Source organism: Corvus hawaiiensis, chromosome 6 (genome assembly GCF_020740725.1).
Source record: "Corvus hawaiiensis isolate bCorHaw1 chromosome 6, bCorHaw1.pri.cur, whole genome shotgun sequence".
NCBI lineage: Eukaryota > Metazoa > Chordata > Aves > Passeriformes > Corvidae > Corvus > Corvus hawaiiensis.
Genome location: NC_063218.1, coordinates 51,233,481 through 51,256,007, shown reverse-complemented (window position 1 = coordinate 51,256,007; position 22,527 = coordinate 51,233,481). Strand labels below are relative to the sequence as shown.

At 37.5% G+C, this 22,527-nt stretch overlaps 1 protein-coding gene across 8 annotated transcripts in view; it reads right to left on the bottom strand.

Moving 5' to 3' along the window:
* Positions 1 to 22,527, bottom strand: part of SOX6 (SRY-box transcription factor 6) — a 373,677-nt gene that overhangs the window by 122,631 nt on the left and 228,519 nt on the right. For all 8 annotated transcript variants that reach the window (XM_048307281.1, XM_048307282.1, XM_048307278.1 and 5 more), the window contains one exon: positions 20,714 to 20,782. In XM_048307281.1, the coding sequence (XP_048163238.1) occupies positions 20,714 to 20,782 (69 nt within the window). The remainder of the gene's footprint in view (positions 1 to 20,713; positions 20,783 to 22,527) is intronic.

Genomic DNA, 22,527 nt, shown 5'->3' with positions numbered 1-22,527 from the left:
TAGCCTCAGTTCAGCTGTACCAGTTACTTGCAATTTATTGTAGACTTCAGTATCTGATATTTCAAGAGGAAAAAGATAAATCCTAGAGAGAATAAATGGATTTTTGCTAAGTTTTAAACGAAAGGATTATGTATTTTTAAAGCAATTCAGTTGCTAATTTCAGCAGTGAACTGAGCTCTTTCTTCCACATTTCCTAACCAATTGCTCAGATTTTTAAGTATATTGAAAAGAATCTCAAACTTTTGCTTTTTATTTCTACATTCTTTCACTGGTACCCACTTGCTACATTTATATGTACAGAACTACACACACTATTAAACTGTATTTTTAATCTTGTTTTTCTGGTGACATGTAGGAACCTTATGAATCGCTCTCTTTCTCATGGTTTATATTGTCACCAGTTAGCCCTGATAAAAGCATGGTTTGATAGAGTACAGCTGGGCAAAATTTATGCAGTGTATGTGTATGCAAGAAGTAAGATTAGATGTGCTGTTTGACCAGTCAGGATACTTTAGGTACAAGGTAGAACTAAATGCTTGAATTGGGGGATGATTGTATGAATTAGATGTAGCTATTTTTTTTTTCTTTCATTCAAGAAATAAATTATACAAAAAGGCTATTTTAAAATGAAAGACCATTAACGACAAATCTTTTTGAAACATCACTGTGCAGAGATTTCAGTTTCTTCAATATTCTTAGACCTTTGATTATTCTTTTGATTTTCAAAGCACTTTTAAACAGTGAATGAATCAAACAACAGTGCACTAACCACCTTTTCCATAACTGTGGCTATGAATATTAAAGAAAAAAAAAAAAAAGGAAAAATGGCCGAACAGACTAATAGACAGAGGAAAGAGGATTTCTCAAAGATGCCCAACACAGACTTGTCATGCATACACATCTATTTCCCACCTTTGTATTGTCTCTATGCATCACAGTAAAGTTCTCACACACTTTACCTAAAATTCTCCTCCTATTAATTATGAAATTCGTCTGAAGAAACTCATGTTCTTGTAACCATATAAGACTAGAACTACTCCCCAGTAAAAATTTCTGTCAGCATAAAGGAATGACCTATATAAATACTGTATTTTTTATTATTCAGAACTTTCTTCATTTTTTCCACTTTTTCCCACCACTCTACTTAATATTTCTGCATGTTTTTTGCCAAAACAAATTCAATATCTTTGATGCTATGATGTGTGTATAATCCACTTGTGATTTTTCAGTTAAAGAAGCTATCCCAAACTCAAGGGTGTTATAACTTTTTTCTTCTGCTACTCCATATTTTCACTTATACCCCTGTGTATTGGCATATGCATTTTAAATACTTCTCTAACACACCAATAATCCCTCTTTGAAGTACTGAATGGAAACCAAAAGATCAGACATTTTTAGTTCATGACTTTTCTCGCACGACAGGAAGCACTCTGAGATCATAATTTGACAGCAATTTCTCTTGTCTTCCAGTCTTGAGCTGTTTTCCATAGTAATATTTATTCCAAGTAGGCAGATTTTATTTGGAAGTGCTATCAGGCCACAGGTCATAGATCAACTGACAACAGTGAATATCTCCATTCCCTGTTTGCTTCTGGAATGCAAACTGTTAAAATAAAAAGGAACACTTTTCTTTTCACAAGAGGTTTCACAAGTTCAAGGGCAAACACAGCCAATGGATTTGCGACTTTCAAGCCTTTCACTCCGCTGTCTGCTGAGGTGAAAGCTTCAAGTGAAGGTTTTCCTGTGATTTTGGTGTTAATAAAGACTCTGCCCTTTTGGATTCTCTCATTCAACAACAAGTTTTCACACAGGTACTTTTCATGTAAATGTACATTTAAGAAACCCAACCTCTCTGAAGGAGTATGGTAAAAAGTCCCTCACATCAGTCTAGCTGTCTGCTTTCACCAAGATTGTGGGAACTTAGTTCTCTTTGAAGCATCTGTTTTGCTATCGAATTCCACTGAAATCCACCAACAGGCTGAAAAGTTAGTAGCACATGCACTTCAATGCACATGGCAGAGTTGCAGAGAGCTCATTCCCAGAGGCAATCAGGCTAACAATACAAATCTGGTATCTTCCTTATCTACTCAAATTGCACACCTGACAGCTCTAAAAAGTGAAGCTCCTTTTGCTCTTGTGGCCATGTATTACAGCAAGGTCTTCACAGAACTGACTATAATGCCACAGACAACACCTGTAACAGCAAATTTCAGAAGGAAAAAGATTAAAACTCCTGCAATTAAACTCCATAGTTCTGCTTGCAGGATGCAACACCTCTCTCCTCAAAGTGGAAAGTCTTCCCACCCCAGTGGTCTCTCTGCAATGCCTCTCCTTTCCCAGACACTTGCTCCCATGCTTGCTGTCCTGCCAGCCCTGGTGCCTCTCTTTCTGTGAAGCTATTTTACTCACTAAACTGAGAGTGAATCAGATCACATAGCTACTGATGTCTGCACTTTCTGCTGAGATGAACAGAGATTTCAGGAGTTTTAGGGCTTCCTTTTCCCAGAAAGGTGTTTCTGATCTTGAGTACCAGTCCAAGAACCACAGATGTAAGATGTGATAAATGAGTGAGTGCTGGGTAAAAGAGTAACCCACTAATTTAAGTCAGGCCTCGTTTAAACATGAGGGTTAAAACGTCCTGCTGTGCCTCTGTAAGACTGAGCCTGTGCTCACGTGTTTCTTACACAGCCCTGGATTCAGGCTGAATCCAAGCAAAGTCTGGATCCCATGTCAGGTGGACACTGCTCCACTCCTCTCACATCTAGGTCTTCCTTCCAAGAGAAGCCAAAGGAGCTGAGCAGGGTGTATTCTGCGGTGCACACCAACACACTTCCCTCGTGGGGGTAACACCACCACAAAGCTGTGGGGGACTCTTGCAGTACAGTCACATGGATGGGATATAAACCCTGGAAAGGAGCTAGGAAGTTCATAAACTCAGCCAACAAAGAGTTTAGAACTATTGGCCCAAGAGAAGAAGCAAGTGGCTTCCTCTGAGTGTTACGATATAGTTTTTAAGATCTTTCACGATACTGCGTCATTTTAAGCATCATGAAAAATAAAACAGATAGATCCCCCAGTCATTCCTCAAATACACCACACTTTTCCTGGTTAGGAAGTTTGCCCAGCTTCCCTAGCACAAGATCACTGAATGCAGGTGAGCCATTATGAGGAACTGGACTGCTGTGGTTATAAAATGAGGAAGCCTGTTACATTAGAAACAGAGTTGATCATAAACCTATCAATGAACACATGGGGAAAAAAGTACAAACTGTCAGGAGAAAATTATGGACCAGAGATAAAAATTAATAGTGAAGTACTTGACACAGTGCCAGACTTTGTCCAGGCATGGTTGTACCTCCTTCCTAAGATACACAAAAAACAGCTCAGTATATTTTAAGGCAAATAGTTTCTAGCAGAAAATTACTGAAAAATAATTTAAAATTTATGGATTAAATGTGGAAGCTACAGATCTGTCTGAAACCCCCTAACTATAGTGATACCCTAATGAAATTAAAGCACTTCTCTTGATGGTATGTTAGATAGAGCACTTGATCCCTGAGTATGGAGTATTACAACAAGGAATAAATGAAGTGAAGCTTATTTCCAAAAATATAATTTATGTCCCCAATGCACCAAGACCTTAATTATTTCAGTTGGTTCCATAAATCTAATTTAGATAGGACTATTGTCAGCAAATTCACAGTACTGCCACCGAACATTCAGAAAGCATTAGTTTCACAAAAGCTCATGTGCATAAAATGGAAAACATTTTAACTATGCCTCAGCAATGCCAGCATAACAAAGGGAAGAACCTGAGAGCTACAGCAGGTGACAGATTGACTGTTTCTTTAGAGCAAAATCTCCCAGTAAGATCTTTTTTCAAATCGTGCAGCATATACCAAGCAAATCACTGAAACTCCAAACAAAATGCTAACTGGTAGATTTGCAGAAAATATGTAGGCTGAGATGAAATGTATCACCACAAATGAAATCTTTTTCATTCTCTTTTCCCGGACATGTGCAGACCTTCTGCAAAGAAGGAAAGAGAGCATTACTTTGCTCAGTACCCAAGGCTCTGTTTCCATGGGAAGCATGCACCTATCTAGAACAAGTAGTTTAGTGAGAAATGTGATTTGTGAATGCTTGTTTCCCATGGTTTTGCATGAGATGCAAACACAGAGTTTTGTTTCTCTACTGCCTATTAAAGTATAAACCCAGATCAAAACTTTGCCTGAACTCAGGGCACTTTAACATCTCTTTCCCAATTATATTATTCAAGCTCTAATATGAGGAGAGCTTAGTCTAAAGCCATTACTTCGAGGACAAGCTAAAAGGCTTTATCAGGGCACTAAGTTTCATGAGACTTAACTGAATGCCATACTTTTTAGGCTTTTTCCTATATCGCAAATGCTGTTACCTAATTATCTATTGTGTCCAAAAACTCTTCAGCTGGAACTCTGACAGACAGACACACAGCACAGCTATTTGAAAGTTCTTTCCTTAGGAAATCAAGGTAAAAAATGCTTTGGTTTAAGGGTTTGTGTAAATTTTTTTTCTTTAAACTAAATGGTCTGATAAATACAGGAAACAAACAGGCAGATTGACTCTAAAATTTGCACTCATTATGAGCATTTTATGAAAGTAAGCTGCAAAATAGTAATAAACCTCCCATACAACAAAGGTGGACATTGGTAAATACAGAAAAATATCTAAGAAGTGGGGCGAATTGCAACACTGAGTCAAAATGTCAGGTAGCAAAAATGTGAGACGTGTTGATTATTCCTTCTTTCTTCAGTAGAGAGTTACCCTACTTTTACATGATTAACATTTCATTCTGGTAACCAGACAACAATGCAGCAAAGGAATAAAAGTTCATTCTTAGCTGGTAACAGTAAGCATTAGTTCATCTTCTTTTTTTCTATTGTAAAAAAAGCTAAGTTAAGTACAGTGGAGCCAGAGCTTTAATACTCTCCCCAGCTCTTCACAAAAGCCTCAATGAAATCTGGGTCCTGTCATAGCATGACAAGAAGATAATCTGTGTGGGACCTTCCTTTTAGATTAGAAGGTGCTTTCTCTTAATCAGATGGAAAGAAAGTCTCTTGGTAAGAAACCCCTCCTCCTCCAGAAAATGAAAACAAATCTTTAGAGAAAGGCTTAGTCAGAATCCACATGGAATCCAGGTTAAACCATTTTCCCTGGGCCTTATAACTACCAAATATCCCTGCATATATGTAGCTCCTTAACTTCTTCTGAAGCAATGTTTTAATCCAGGCAAGATTTCAACCTGCAATATAGGCCTTTGTAGCATTAATATCTTAATGGTCCTGGATGCTGCAGCTCATCAAGTGTTATGTACTTTGTCATCTCTAGGGAGAAAGGAAATAAATGGGTGACTCTAAGTCTTGACAGCTGTAAATCTGTTACCAGGATGAAGAAGGCAGAGGTACTGTTTCTATTCTGTGGAGGTATTTCTGATTTGCCAAGGTAAGTAGGATCTGGGACAGGTTTGTGGCTTCCATCCTGTCAGAATTCATTTATTTAGGGAAAAGAAATAGAAGATTATTTACTTAATAATGACTTTAAAAGAGCAAACCCTCTCAAAAAGTGCTAAGGAACTCTGTGCTCCTCCCTACTACTCTTTTTCTCTTCTTCAGCATGAAAAAGCAAAGCCTGGAAGGAGCAGATAAGCCAAGAGTCCTACATCCTGTTCCAGTGATCCATCATGCATTCCATTCTTCTCAGAAATGGATATTTTCCATTTAAAATGCTACCTCTAAAATCTTTAATTCTTCTTATTGCTAGAGGAATGTCTACTCAGAAAAAGATTGAAAGCATTTAAAATTTTGCAACTAATTTAATTCTTAGCATTTTTCAACCTGTTTTTGTGCATTTACCATCTTCCTATATATACAACAGAAGCTCAAAGAATAAAAGCTGCTCAGTTAATTCTATTAGGATACCTACTTGTGTTACCTAGATTATGTAATGGATATACTGAAAAAAAATAATGAAATTAGGAAAAAATTATTTCTCTAATGCTTTTTGAATTACAATTCTTTTATGTAGATCTGAGAGACTGTAAGATTCTCAACTAATTTCATAAACAATTCTGATAAGTATTATCATTATATTGTAAATAAAGTAATATATTGGCTCTGAAGGGGGAGGGCATTCAAACTTGAAATTTAAAATACGGATATAACACAAAAATCACATGACAAACTTGATCCAACAAGCAAGTTGCTTCTACCAAGGTCACTCTATAATTTCTGCTGTTGTCTCAGCTTTCACAAGTGTACATGTGCCATGTCCTGAGCATGGGCTACAAGGTTTGATGCCACTCATCCCAAAGCCTTCTCCTATGCCATGTTGAAGCCTGTTCAGCTGATGACTTCACAGAGCTATGGGAAAACACTTTTTTCCACCTGTTTGAGTTCTGATTTTAAGAGGATCAGTATGTTCTGATTGAGAAGAATCAAAGGGGCTGCCTGTTTCACAAGGGAGTTTCCTGTTTGTTTCGGAGTAGGAAATAAGCCTGAAACCACATAGTATTTCTTGACAAAGTGCTTTGCCAGTGGTGACCACAACATTTTCAAACCTGTTGCACTGGAGTGGGTCATCTTTCTCTCAAGGTAACAACAGAGTTTGCTAACACTATCCAAAGAAAATAACAGTGTTTTCCACATTAAAAAAAAAAAAAAAAATTACATCAGTCTGTCAAACTACGGGCCTGTTCTCCACAGAGAATGCCAACTACCAGTAACACAGGAGGCACCTGAGCCCCACATTGGAAAAAGGGTGTAAAAGACCTACTTGTAAGGGGTAGCACCACAAGACTACTCCGAAGGCACCATAAAGGTCTTCTTACATATTTAAACACATATTCAGACATATTTAAATATGCATTGAAAGGCTTATAAAAAGCATACCACACTAGACATGTAATTAAGTAAATATTAAAATGCTTTACATATGCTGAACCATTTATCTGGACAATATTAATTATCATAGTTATATAAAAGCAATAAGCACTAATGACAGCTCCTACTACTATATGTGAGAAAAGGAGAGACTGAGAAATAAGAGGAAGAATTTGGAGATGCAATTTCTCTGCACATTTTGAAAAAAAATCTTTCCAAGGTCTTAAAGACATGGTGGTTTTCGTTGCAGACTTGAAATGAGTGCACCTTTTTTTTTTTTTAGCAAGCAGGACTTTTAAAAGGGCAATTTTGCAAAGAGAAATAACACCTTTGTACTTTTAATGTATGTTTATGTAAAATGAAAGTGGCAGTTCCATGTTAATAAACCCTGTTTAGGAAAAAAAAAGAAAAAAAAATCAGTTGCTGAACTATGGTGAGTAATTAGGCCCTTAGCATCCCCTTTCTCCAGGAATGCTTCCTCCTGAGCTGACCCTTTTAAATAGCTCCGGTCCTGGCTGCCTTTGTTGAGCTTGGAAATTGTGCACATATGAGAGAAATTAAGCCCTCATTTAGCAGGGACACATGTCTGTCAAGTCCAGAGGAACAAAGGCTGGTCCCTGGGGGCTACTCAGCTCCCTGAGGCTGCCACTCATTCTGTTAGCAATGCTTACCCTTTACAGATTGTGTATAAAACCCAATAAATCATTTCATCTGCTCTGGTTAATATACACATGAGCCTGGGACTTTCTTCAAAGTATTTTTTTTCCTTTTGCTTGCAACTCCTCACATTTATTAAGAAGTGACCTTTCTTTTCCAGAGTTTAGCCAGGTTTTTACCTTTATGTAATAACATCAATGTCTGTGAAGTAAACCTGAAACATTTACTGTCAGAAATAAAGACATTTGATGCTGCATCTATTTCACACGGGAAATGTTTTACGACTCTTTAATGGTCAATAATCATCAGTGTCTATTGTATAAATTACTAGTATATTCTGCTCCTCCTAAAGTTATGCCTAAAATGCATGCATATTTCAAATGATAGCAAAAAACAGGGTAAATAAAATTACAGATTTGTAGCTTTGCACAGGAAGAGACTCTTTTCCTAATTAAAACAAACCAAAAGGAAATTAATAAAGATACCATTTTAGTTTTGCTCTTTACAAAGCGTTATCGCGAAGACACATCTATATTGTCCTGGATAAAACAAAATAAAAAGGACTCTGATGATTACAAAAAAAAACTTAATTGCACAAAATGATAACTGAAGTAAATACATGGAAGACAAAAAATATTCATATGCAATATATTAGCTGCCTCCAAGCTCTCTGTGGTGGATGGACTCACACACAGAGCAGAGGAATATTTTACAGGGAATTTAAAAAAAAAAGTAAAATGAAATGCTGTCATTTCCATGTGAGCTCTTTTTGTATTTAAAAAGAGGGCCTAATTCTGGACTTCTAGTATTAGACCGACATAAGTGGAAAGTACATGAACAACACTAGCTGAGGAAATGGTACCCTGCACTGCATTCAATGAAGCAAAACTCTCACTAAGTTGAGAGTGAGTTTTCCTTATACTTGAGTGTAGGATTAAGCCAATACAGAAAAATTACTGGTGTAGAATAAAAACAAATTAAAGTGCAGAGTTGTGTCTTCTTTCCCTGAAATGGTGAAAGCAATATTTCAATGCCTGCTGTTAACAGGGGCCTTTTTTTTTATTTTGTCCACTCCGCAGTTTTTAGCTAACACATTGAAAGCCTTCCATTTCTCAAGCAACAATATTAGGCTTTGTATTGAAAACCACAAAATAAAGAGGGCTGACTATTCTGACAGCTTTAATCCTGATGATACTCGGAGACCCAAGTAAAAAGAAACTGGTACAGCATGGCGTTTTCCCTGCTCAGCAGGCAGAGAAAAAGCAGTTCTGGATTTGATAAGTAAAACCAGATATAGTTGATGGTTATATGCTAAAGCCCTGCAATTAATGGGAAACATCAATGGTCCAATGAGCTTGCATATCAGTGGGGTCTTTAAGAAGGCCTTTTCTCCCATCTTGTTAAAAACTCATCAACTATTCAAGTCAGGATTTTTATTCTTTTGTGCAAAGATTTGTGCATGTTCCACTGTTGTCAAAGGGGAAGACATAAAATATCAAGACTCCAGATCCCATTTGTACATTAAACAAACCCCTGTGCATGTTATTATTGATACTCTTCACTACAAATTCGTGCCACAGTAGCAATGAAAAGCACCAGGCAGGACTTCGACATGAGGAGCTTTACAAATATGGAGACGTGGCCCACTTGTCCTGAAGGATCTGACAGTCAGAAAAAAACTGATGTAGTACTGGCTCATTTTTGTTAAAAATAGCAACCACAGTTAAAAACCATCCAACCTTGGACTGTCATCAAAGGCTACAATTCAGTGTGTATTAAAATCGAGGTATTAACAAATAATAACTTTATGAAAACAAATCTCTATAAAGAAAACATGATACTATTATACCATGCCCATGCAGTCCTAAAAGTGACAGACCTGTAGTAAATAACCTATTTCTTAGTAATAAAAACTGTACAATGCAGTGTATGTATTTACATTGTTCATCTTAATAGAGATCTACACCTTCCCCACACACACATAAAACGCTTTTCTGAATAATTGACTGAACAGACACCAAAAAGGAAAGTGACTGTGCCTACTATGCAGCTGCAGTAACAGTCAGGAATGATTCTGAAAGTGTAAGTAAATGAAAAGTAAACCATTATCAGCAAAAAAAAAGAGTGTCATAAAAGTAGTTTTCGTTCTGGAAAGAACCTGGCTAAACCTGATTTGTGTAAGAGTCAGGTTCAAATTAAAAACCTCGGTTCACAAGACAAAAAACAAAGTAAAGGCTTTCGTTTGAGCAGAATTTGATTCATTCCTCAATGCCCAGATCAGATTTACCTGGTAACAGAAGATCAGTTTCTAGAGTAGGCCATAAGAAAGCATTACCCCAGGGTGGATTTTTCCCCTTGAGCAAAAGTGATCAGAAACTCTGAGCCACTTCATCCACCTACTCTTTACAGATCAAAATGCAAAACGTTGCCGTGAAAACAAGGGAGAATATGCAAAGGTGTTATATGCTATGTATGCCACTGACATAATACTTTAATAGGATATGCTGTAATTTCCTGCAATTAATATCTTAGCAGAGCTATAAAGGCTTTTTTCCAAAATTATACCATTGCATTTACAACACTAAAATTAACGTTGTGTCAACCTTTCCATTATAAGCCCCCTTTTTCAGAGGTTTATAACTTGGCTGTAAAAATATATTCTGGCCTAAAATGTGGCATTTAAGATCTCCATTTAGAAACAGCCATTTTGATTAAATAAAAAACATTATTTAAGTCTGTTTCAAGTAATGCTCTACAAAATGTGTGAGGGACGGCCAAGAAATGTAGGCATTCTTCGAATAAAAACGTATTTTTCTCTCCACAATAAAGCCACTGTTCAAAGGATGTTTCACAGCCACGGAATTTGCTCCACATCTGTAAGGAAAATATGTGGATTTGGGAAACTACAGACTTCAGTGAGAGCAGCCTCTCCACTTGCCTGTTTCTGTGTGACAATGGCTGTACTTCTGGTCAGCAGCTCAGCCACATGGGAGATTCAAGCTACCCAAACTGGTTTTCACTTGCGGGCGGGCAGCGGGTGAGAGGAACACATAAATATTTCTCTGTGTGGCTGAAGTGGATTCACTCTGGCTAAAAGCTCCAACAGAGTAAATTAAGGCAAGTGAGAAATTGATAGAAAGTCATCATAGGAAAAATATGATCAAGATGGTAGAGAACCACCCTACAGATACTGAAACCACAGATTTCAACTCTGTCAAATTTCATATAAGAACTGGATTGAATCACTTCGGAAATTTAACTAAGGTGCTTAAATTAGGAACCTCGTTGTCTAATCAACAGAAGGTAATTCACAGCACCTGGACTGCTTTATATATGGAGCCAAAAGTCCTAATTCAGTCACCTAAATTAGATATCTAAAATTAGATGCCCCCAAATATCTATATGCTTTTTATTCAGCCTCAAAAGAGTGTTGTGAGGATAATACACTTCAGCTTATGAGACACTCAGATATGCAGTTATAGAGGAGATGAGTATCCTGAAAATATATCACCAATAAAATTCAATGAGATGGAAAAGGCAAAGCTAGAAATGTGATAGTAGCGCTCGTCATACCAATCACTCCTTGTCAGAGCAAAAACAAGTGCCATACCCCCTCTTTTGAGCAAGGTTTAGCTCGATGTATTATAGATTATATACATTGCTTTGTCAAGTACAGGATCTCAGTCTACGCTTAGGCTATTAGGTATGTATTGCCCTATTTTGTTACCTGTAGCAAGTAGCCACGCAACTCATTTATCTACCTGATCGAGATTTTAAGCCAGATATATATTCCTCCAACTGGTTAATCTCTCATTTAGAGAATAAAAATGCCTAATACATTACTTTAAAATAAATACTCAGAAGTGCCCTTCCACACTGTGTGACGGTGATGTGTCTCAAGATGGATTTCACACTTCACCCTCAACTCTGAAGTTCTTTGCTTTTCTTATTTGGTGTTACAACTTCAATGGTTTCTTACACTGTCATTTTGGGTGGGTGAATAAGATTAATTCAGCATTTCATAATGCTCCATTGTATACTGTTTACATCATTTATTTTCTTTTTACTGAATGATTACAAATTTCGATTTAAAGTTAATAGCATTTTGTGGGAGTTACTGCATGTGAATTAACCGTGGTGATGTCAGTGCATCCCTCTGGAATTTAAAAGATATTTCACTGTGTTATATCATGTGCTGCACAGTATATCAACTTTTATTTCCCATCCCTCAAGTATGGAATGCACACTGTGTAACTTCTAGATTCTCAATATAGACATAATTTACCCAAGCTGTGCAAATGCCCAACTTGCTGAAGATGATATATGCAAGATTTATATAAAAGACTAGTTCTTTCAAGGAAGCAAAAGCCTTGCATACTACACAAGCCAGTATATTATCTAATTATTTGGGGAGAGGGCTTTTTTAATGTTACAGACAAAGGGAAATAGCATGCAAACTGCAGTCATAAACCAATTTTTCCTACTTTAACAACCTTAAGATTAGATAGGTAAATACCCAGGCAAGGCCATTTATCTTCCTTGAGAACTATGCTTTGACATTTTTGCGAGTGCCAGGATTAGCTGGTTGCATAAGACAGAAAATATTAGAAATATTCATTCACTTTACTTTTACTTACATGCCATCAAGTGTATACCAAATGTTAAACAGCATCTAGTTCGCTCATTTGCTGGATTGCGCATACTACTACTTTCTTTATGTGAATTCATAATTCCTTAATGCATTCAGAGAGCAATGCACTTACTTCTTTCTTGCTGTCATGATGTTAAATATATTAAAAATAAGTTTTTATGCTCAAATTGATTCAGTAATACGTTTACATTCTGGAATATTCCCACAATTACAACTAAAAAACGCTTTGATTCCTTAGGCCAGGATTTAGTTCATCTGATAAATTTAACTTTTTACTGTAAGATTTCAAGAAGTACTTTACAATTTATTTGCTATACGCTTTTGGCCTTCTTTATGGGGAGCTGTACTTCATCATTTTCCTCCAAATACCTGCTTCTGCAGACAGAAATTTTGACCTCTGATATCACCACATTCCAGCCTTATATCTTGCCTGTATATCTGAATATCTCCATAAATCAAGTCATTTCAATACTAACATTTATTAACTATTTTCTTTTTTCAGTATCTCCTGATGAGTGTGTCAAATAGTGGAGGTGAAGGGGGTAAAAAAAAAGAAAAAGCAATGCAAAACCTGATTGTTTTCCCTCTTGGCCATCACATGGTTGTCAATCATAGAAATTATCACAGAAAAAGTACCTAATTAGAAATGAAAGGCCAATATCTCAAGCAGTTTCTATGAGTCCAGGAGTATGTTTCAATGTAACACTGATGTAAGACATGAAAAAAGCTGGCTTGCCCAAATGGTTGCCTGTTTTTTCCAGCTACATCTGTTTGTCTAATAAAACAAATTACATTCCCTGAAATCCCTGCCGCATTTATACCTTTGATATTCCAACCACAATACCAATATCCTAAGTCCTTCCTTGCAAGAGGTGCTTGCTTCTGCAAAGCCCAGTTATTTGAGTAACACTTAGTGCACAAATCATCAAACACTGGCTGAGCGGGTGTTACTCAAGCAAGTAAGACTTCAGAGGATCAGTCCTGCTAGATAGGCTGCCAGTTGGCACCATTTCCACTCCCAGCTATCCATTTTACTTTGTGCACATGCCACTACGGAACGAAACTGGTTTTGTGTTACTATTGCATTACTATTGCATTATCCCAAATATTGCAATATTGAAAAGAGTACATCATGAGACTGACAGAGGGGGTGATGCCAGAGGAATAGCATCAGAGAGGTTCAGAGGGGCATCACCTCAGCCAAACTCCTTGAGAGCTAGACCAGGGTGTCTGGCTCAGCCATGGCAGTCGCTCCACACCGGGTTGGAACAGGCAGAGCACCAGCCAAGAGTGACCCCCAGGCAGCAGCACAGGTGGGCAGCAAATATTTGCTTGATCCTCTGCTGTTATTCAGGAGCTGGTTATAATCTGCCTCTAAATTAAAAGGGCTCAAATCATAGGCTCTTCTGTAAGCGAAGCCTGTGGAAGTGTCTGGGCTGAATAGAATCAATGGGATTTTAGCCCCTGGCTTTGGCAGAGGCACAGCTGAGAACAAGTCCTTAAGCCACTGGTGAGGACGCAGCACAGCACGCCCCAACAAATGAAGCAGCAGGACTTGAACTGGCGATGTCTATGTCTTCATTTCCAATTTTAAAACGCATGTGGGAGAGGGAAAGTGGGAGGACAACTTCTATCATTTTCTGCACCAACATGAGCCCAAGAAACAATGACATTTACTTTGGTTTAACTAATTTCCACACATCAGATCATGTTCGTCACCCGTGTGCCAAAGTCCTATTCTTCAAGTCTGTTGAAATACCACTTTTCGAAACATGTGTGCTAACATTTGGCCAACATCACCACAAGATCATTTTATTAACTTGTAGCTCATTTCATAGACTGCTGCTCATGTTGCTAACATATGCTATTCTACCATTTACTGCTCTATAATTAGAGAAGTCATATGAAAGAGATACACAAGGCTTAATTTTTGCATTAAATACAATTTGTTTAGACTTGGGTAGGCAAAATAAGAAAAAAAAAGTCATATAATGAATTAGAAAACTGCAAGACAGCTAATTTAACTCTTAAAAGGTCACAGAAAAATTTTTTTAAAACACATCCTCCCCACCTCCCTCATGACTGCATGCAGTTTTAAGAGGCAAATCCAGAACTATATTCTGCTCTGCCAGGATAAAACTTTCCAGGGACTGAGGGCCTCAGGGGCAGGACAGCTAGCAGGATCCTTGCAAATGGGGGACCAAGGGGTAAGATCAGAAGCTTACAAGTAGCAGAGGAGTATGAATCTTGCACACACTGTGTCTTTTTTGCCACCACCACTTTGTTATGTCAAAGCATTTGTAGTTCGGAAGAGGTTGAATAAAGAATAGAGAGCATCACCAGAATACTTATTATAGCATGTGCTACTCAGAGAAGGCAAGGATCCTACATCACTTCTCTTCCCTCACAGCTGACAGAGAAAATTCCAAGCCAGCCAGCCATGAAGAAGATGCCTTTTACTGGGAAAAGCCGGCCTACAATAGATCTTTTGCTTGAGTAATTATCACATAAAGACTTTAGAACTCATTAATAAGCCAGTATGTGATAATAAATAAAATATGAAACATTTGACTTTGATGTTTAGCATATTTGTCTTTCCTCCATTGGATCAGTTTCAATTTACACCGAGCAACATAGGAGCTGGACAGGAGCCGTGGTGCCACACCTACGGCAGAGCCCCGTGAAGTGGAATCAGCAATTTAGCAGCCAGCTACAAGTTACAGGCACATAACAGCATTTCTCTCTTCCAACTGCACACAACTACATTGCAGAAGGGAGTTGGATATATATTATTTTTAATACTGAGCTGCTTAAAAAAACAGTTAAAATATATACCAATGATGTCTGGGAATCAACTCACAAGCAAACTGGGTTTTAAGGGAAATGCATCCTTTCTACTGTAAATTAATAAACTCTAGCTATAGTTTATTAAGCCACCACAATATTTTACATTTTCTCCTGCTATAATCTTGCCTGCTTATAAATTACAGTACTTTTACCTATTCTTTAATCCAGAAACATCATTATTAAAATGTTTGAGGGAGGCTGCAGTGCATCTATCATTACTTGTAAAAGTTAATTAGATTAGATAAAAGAAATAATTAGATTTGCATTTTTATCCTGGTTTTAAACTTCCAAAGAAGATCACAACAGTGTGCCTGTGGGCAATTAAAAACAGCATACAGCAGTGAAATATAAAGGCAAAAAAGGTCTGTTTTTCCTGGCTAATTCATGATTGAAGATACAATTACAAAATATTTTAAGGGTTTGCTGAAGCTGGGGGCTATTCCTAGACTTCTAAGCTTTGTTTATAACTCTCTCTCTCTTTCAAGGGAGTATCTGATCTGCGTACCCTGCCAATAGAAGTATCAAATTGCTTTCAATGGCTTTATTTGGTCCTGTGCAGAGTTTGCTAGAAAGGGATCAGTTATATGATCAATAAAAAAAAAAAGGTAGGGGAGAATATTCCCTGGCGCTGGAACAGTAGCACTACCATTGCTTTTGCTTGTCAACACTAAATAGAGTTTACAAAGAGAGACAACCTCAGAGAGTGTAACTGAGCTGACAATAACTGGATTCCAGTTTGTGCATTTTCAGCAATCTCTCTGCAAGGAGCTTTACCCTGTCTCCAAAAGGCAATACATGAAAGGTTCAGCTCTTAAAATTGGAGGTCAGTTACATACTTAATGATGAAGCGTATCTTTAAATCTATTTCTACTATTATTATCCTAGCAAAAAATTAATTAACCAGGTCAGGGAGGCTATGAAGGCTAATGTGGAATGTAATTATTCCTGATCTTTAGACATGTACTTCACATAAAGAGATAGTCCTTATTCAGCTCACCAGGTACCTCAATTGTCAGTAGTTAATCATGGATAAGAAGAGAGACTCGTTGGTTCAGTCTCTTAAGTTTTACTTATGATTCAAATGATTCCTATTCAAAGACAGTTTAAATAATTGCAATTTTATGTTACTATTCTTTTGTCTGTTTACTATCACAGTGGTCACGTACACCCTATTTGAGGAAAACAGAAAATATAAGACCATTTACATGGAAGTAGAACAGCATGAATGTAGAGATTAAAACTAGAAAAAATTACTATTAGGAGTAATTTCTAGTGGCTGAATTTAAACAGAATACTTATGAGAGCAGAGGAAACCAGTTTTTCTATGCAATGGAAATTGTACTGATTCAAACAGAAAACTAAATGCTTTGCAATGGCAATAAGCACAGTAAAGAGGAATAAGGTGAAGGGAAATGGACAAAAGCAGCTTGGATCATCTTTCACAGTTATCCTCATCACAGATTTCTGCAGAAAACCTCAACCATCACTGTCCTTTTTAAAGATTTTGGCCACAATTTAGGACTTGCTTGAACGAAACCTACTCACAAGAGGAGGGAAGCCCTACAAACTTTCATCCCTTAAATCCACACAAACGCCCATTCTCAGAGGGAAATCCTGGAGCAACAGGCTCAAAGCATCAGTGGGATCCACCTCTTTTCCTCAGCTGGGGATGAAGGGGCTCAAAAGAAGTCTCTAAGCCTTATTCTGAAAGGACTGAATTCTGGTAATGAGGCACAGAATTCACAGGGATTTCAGGACCACTAGTTTGGAACCATTTAGGAAATGCATGTCTTCTCTTCTTCCAATCTAGTCTTATCTTCATGATGTACTACCAAATTCCTCCTTTAAACAGCTTTTTCACTTATTGCTAGAGATTTTCGCTTTCATAGCACAGGCTAAGAGATGTTCTTGAAATAGTCCAATTTTGAGCCCTTGGCTTCAGAATGAATATTTTTTATTTAAAAAAAAATCTTTTAAAAAATCTTAATCAACCTGAAGGCTGATCTGTGAGCTCTTATTTGCCCCACATTACCTTCTCAACTTTAATTTACACTGAAAGCAATGATTTCTCTGCACAGCTCTGCAGAACAAAGAACTTAATTTGGCATACTAGATTTCCACCCATCTCTGTGGACTCCTTTGTAGAAGAGTGTTTATGAAGATTGTGAACATTTGAGCTGAAAAGTAATAATACACTGCAGTTATTTGAAAAATTTTCATTTAAGATTCTCAAAACATTACAGCTGAATTGAGGAAAAGGAAACAATTTGCCAAATTTCTGGTAATCAGAAGCAGGACTGAGGAGAAGTCCAGATTCCCACTCCCTTCAGCCAACAAAACTGCTTTCCCCAACTCATACACCCTGAAAGAAACATTAGCCTCACATAGAAAACATGAGATGATTATGCAGAACATTTAATTACCTCTGTACTCTTGAAATACCTGTCTTTTTTCATACACTAAGCCTAGCTAAAGCACTCTTTGCTCATAGATTATTGACAAAGTTTTGGATGCATAACAAGTCTGGAGTAAGGTGTTCCAGTAAATGGTCTCAAAAGTGAAATAAAACAAACAAAAAAACCCTTTCACCAATTAAATGAAATAAGGTGTTAAAATTATTAAATACTACATGCACTATATAAGTAATAAATACTAAGTAATGTAGATTCTCAGTAAATTAACCCAGTAGTTGTCCAGGGGAAACATGTTTTATTTAATATAAATAATTTTAACTTTTGTATGCGGTTGACATAAATCTTTTAAGCCCCTTCTAAAGCAATTTCTAATTGTTTAAACAGTTACACTGGGTGCACTTATTCACAGCAACTCTTGTTCAGGAATTAACACTGCACCTCAGGAGAGGACAGCTGACACACTCTGTGTCTCATGCTGAAAACGTTGCATCAGCAATGCCCCTCTCCTGCATCCTGGAGAACACGCTGTACTTGCCTCAAGTATCTGTGCCATGAGTAGGCCCCTGCCCAGGTGGAACTGGCACCTGTTCTTCAAAAGGGGAGTGGCAGGGAAGGGTACTATTGTTTTCCCACGCATACAAAGTACAGATAAGAGCCCACACCATTCTGTGTAGGTAATCACTGTTTCCTGAAAATGGTTGCTCAAGAGTGTCTTTGAACAAGCCTTCTAAACAAAATCAAGTTATCGGGGACAGAGCTGCAAATTCTACCGGGCCCAAAAACTAAACTGAGAATGTAAATATTTAATAGAAATTTTGTTTCCCCTTCAAGCCACAGAGAGCACAATTCACCTGACCTCGCATCAGACCTCTATACTAAAGCCACTGGGATGCATATCCTTCTTATTAATGGAGATAAGCAGCCATTTTAGGGAACAATGTATCTGATATATTTTAAATACCTACTTTAGTACAAGACAAATTGCATCCTAAAACTATTCACTTTGCTTCTCACTGCTCACTACAAGAAAAATCTGGATAATTAATTGAGACAGAGTCTGTACTGCAGTTACCTATTTTTGATATGATGAATCCCACCCAGAATCACCAGTGTGACTTCAGTACTAATATTGAGGTTTCTTGGGAAGATGGTGGGAGAGGACCTGGGAGAAACAGCCCAGCACTATTTCTGTCTCCTGTTTTGCTTCCATCCCAGCTCCAGCCCTTAAGGAACAACATATCTCAAACTGTAACATTCATAACCAATTCTACAGCAGCAAAAGAACACTATGGACTGCAGAGGCAACTTAGCAACTAACTTCTCTCTCAAGCAACTTCTGGCTGCCAAATCTGCCACAAAATTAAGACAGAACAAATAAACAAAGCAGAACCACTTGGCTTCCAAGCAAATGGACTATGTAAGCTGGTGTTTAGAAGACAATCTTCCAGCAAACTTTCTTTTAGTAATCTCCCCATAAGACCATTGGATGTTTGAGTTGGCATCTGCCCAACATGCCTAGAGCTTCTCATTGGAGCCTACAGTGTTCCTCGGGCCATGAGATGCCCACTACCAATCTGGTTGACCAACTGGGAGAAGAAACAGTCCTCAATCCTCAAATACACTGATTAGACTCATGTAAATGTAACAATCAAAAATAAATAAAGAGGCCAAACCACTGAGGAACTATGGCATAAGAGTACTATATATTGGCAAGAATTTGGAAGCAAATACAAGGAAGGGTCAACAAGAACTAGTTTAGCTCAGATGAATAGAATAATCATCAAAACACTTCCTTGCATATACATCTAAGAAAGGATGGGAAAGAACCTGTGGAGGGTTCAGCACTATGTAAGAGGAAAGATGGAAGTGAATGAGAAAATGAAACTGCAATCTATGCTCGAATGAATTCTAAGACCACATTTCCCTGGAGACAGTGGAAGGGTAAAGCTACTGGAAAGTATTGACTGAAGTGAAACATGAAGTACCTTTGAACTTTTTACTACAGAGCAGATACTCTCCAGCCAAACATACCTACAATTCTCCAAGCAGAAACAAAAAATACTTAGTTGTAATTCTTCTTTCATAATTCTTTAAAGGAATTTTTAAAATTAGAAATTTCTCATGCAGATAACTCTTCTGTTTTGTACCCTTAGCTAGGTTTCAGTCTTAGATTTTATGCCAAGATTTTTTTACATTATTCTTTGCTCTCTGAAGTCAGACTTGCAAATAATACTTAGAGAATATGGTGCATTTCTTCCTTTCACTATTCTTAATATCTCTTCCATCCTTGATGCACACCTAATACGAATACAGTCTTCTAATAGGCAACAACAATAACAGTGCTCTACAATTCAACTGTGTCTCTCATACGAGGTATTAACACATCTATATCTGTTAAATAAACTCCTTAAAAGTGTAACTGAAACTGCATTACAACATTTTCAAAAGCATTTACAAGCATTCCTTTGGGATGAGGGAAAGAAAAACTTCAGTTTTGGCATCTAGTAACATAGCAATCAGCTAATTAAGGAAAAGAAATGGGTAGCCCAAGCTTATAAGTGATTGGCAGCACAATCATCTGTCAGACCAAATTGAAATATTTCAATCAGTGAATAGGCCCATGGAAATGCTTTCAAAGTGGGAAGCAGAGAAGGTATTACAGTGACACGCCAACAATGCCTCTACATCCATGTCAGTCCCTACCCATGTATACTTGCACAAAATTGAACCATGTTCTGCATACAAGTACAGATAATTAAATATCTCCAGAATACTACCAGATCCACAAGGGTATAATTACTCCAAAGGCACCTGGAACACATACACCTGTGGGTCTTTGTACATGAGCACACTGGTGCCAGGGACTTAGTACTGCTTTGATGTCTCAATTTTGTCTTTGTAAAACACAGAATTCCTCCAACAATGATTGAGAATCTGCTTTTACTTCACACAATACAAGTCAAACTGATTGCAGATTTCAGAATTATGACAAGATGGTGAGATTTAAAAATAGTCCATAACTTTCAGAAGAAAACTTTGCCTATTAAAGTTCTTTGCACCAAAAAAGATGTCTGACAATAATTTTCTGGGACGCAAGGAACTCCCATAAAGAGCATCTTTACTGAGGCTTGTTAGTAAAGCATGTGGCTGCTTTATTTTAGACCCTTCCCTCTCCATAAATGGAACTTAAGTATAATCAGAAGAGAGCAATAAAATACACTGACCTGAATTTGCTGCTGCAGTAGATTGATCTTGTGCTGCTGTTGCAGGAGTTGCTGCTGTTGTCTTGCAATCTGTTACAAATAAAATTTCTATTAAATTAAAGCAGCAATATTAAAATGTCAACACTATTGACCAAAACCCATAATATTTGTTATTCTTTATTATATTTTTATTAAGCATATTAACTTTTTTTTAAATGGGGCGTCTTTTAGAGGTAAATTTAAATGCAACATAAAAATCTAGTTAGCGAGTAAGAAATATGTATTTTAAGCACTGAGGCCTTGACTCTGAAAAGCACAGAAACATAAGTTTATTTGTGTGCCTGTGAATAATCTCATCACTATTCAACAAAGCATTTAAGCCTGTGGTGATCTTTAACTATGATGCATTACTGTTAGTTACAATGGGAATGAAACACATGCTTAAAATTAAGTGCTTTTCTGAATGGGGATGGGATTACGCAGGTGCTTAAGGTTAAACATACATTTTCCTGCTTTGCTGAACTGGAGCCTTAGCTAGTGTTTATAGATGCTTCACTATTCAGCACAAGCTCCTAGGGTAAGCTTCTCTGACTCCCTTCAAAATGAGCAGCATATTATTTCTCTTGCAAATCTCAAAAATCATCCTTGGAGCCGCTTAGGGAAGCAGAGCCTTATTCTGTGTAAAAGCAGTACCTGGTGCTCAGTAACTGATCCTCCACACAGCCCTATGAAATATGTAGGTATTCTCACCCTCATTTGGTAGATTCATTAAGGGATCTGAAGGGTAAAATTCACTCTATCCCTTCTCTAACATAGATGGAGAAAAGCAAATATTCAGGGTAGGGAACACAAAGACGCTGTTGAGAATTTGCTACAGATACCCTATCTACCTCCCTGATTCCAACAAAATCAGCATGCTAGAGCAGAAGGGAAATAGGCTCTAGCCCTCAGACCACAGAGTTGCTTCTTGCAATGAGTGATGTGGATGGCAGCCACAGGGAAGAAGCCACAGTGAGCTGGGGGAACAACTGGACTTCTGCTTTGGAAGGGTAACTGTGCAGCAGACTAAAATGAGGACAAGATTTGTGTTTCCTGGAAATCCCAGCCTCAGCACTTCTGCTACCTTCATTTCTTAAGTGTAATTTCCCCTCCTATAAATATTTATCTAGAGCAGAGGAATCACATAAAACAGCAAGGAGTTGGTGACAAAGGTATTTTGGTCACTCAAATCCACTGTTTTGGTTTTAGCAAAAACCCTCCTGGTGTCCTTCCCCAACATCTTCTGAGCACACTTACTCAGTTATAAACAGAGAAAGTTAAGTAAAATATTTTTATGATAAAAAAATGGTAGGAATGTATCAAGGTTGGTTTGGAAATAAACAATCACATCGTTTTAGTGAAAACTGTCCAGATTAACTCATAAGGAATTTGCAGTCACATATTAACAGCTTGTAATTGTGCACACACAGAGACTAAGGCTGTCATTTCTTTTCTCTCTCACTGTCACATGGAAATAACTCTGTAATTTTTTTCAGTTAAAATTCACTTTTGTAAGAGAAATCAACACAAAATTCATACATATTTTAAGTCTTGTACAAGGCCTCAAGGAGACAAATTAAGGTCCACAAGATTCTGGGGCTGGATGAAGGCAAAGGGCTACAAGAAAATGGAGTCAAGCAAACCAATGCCTGTAACAGAGCTCAAACTCCTTTTAGGAGCCTGGTGTTCAAATATTTCTGGATGAACCTCCCAAGCAAGTCAATAAAATACAGTGAGTGAAGACTGAAAGAGCAGACCCTTGTGTGTGAGTGAAAAGGGGAATTCAAAGAGAGTTG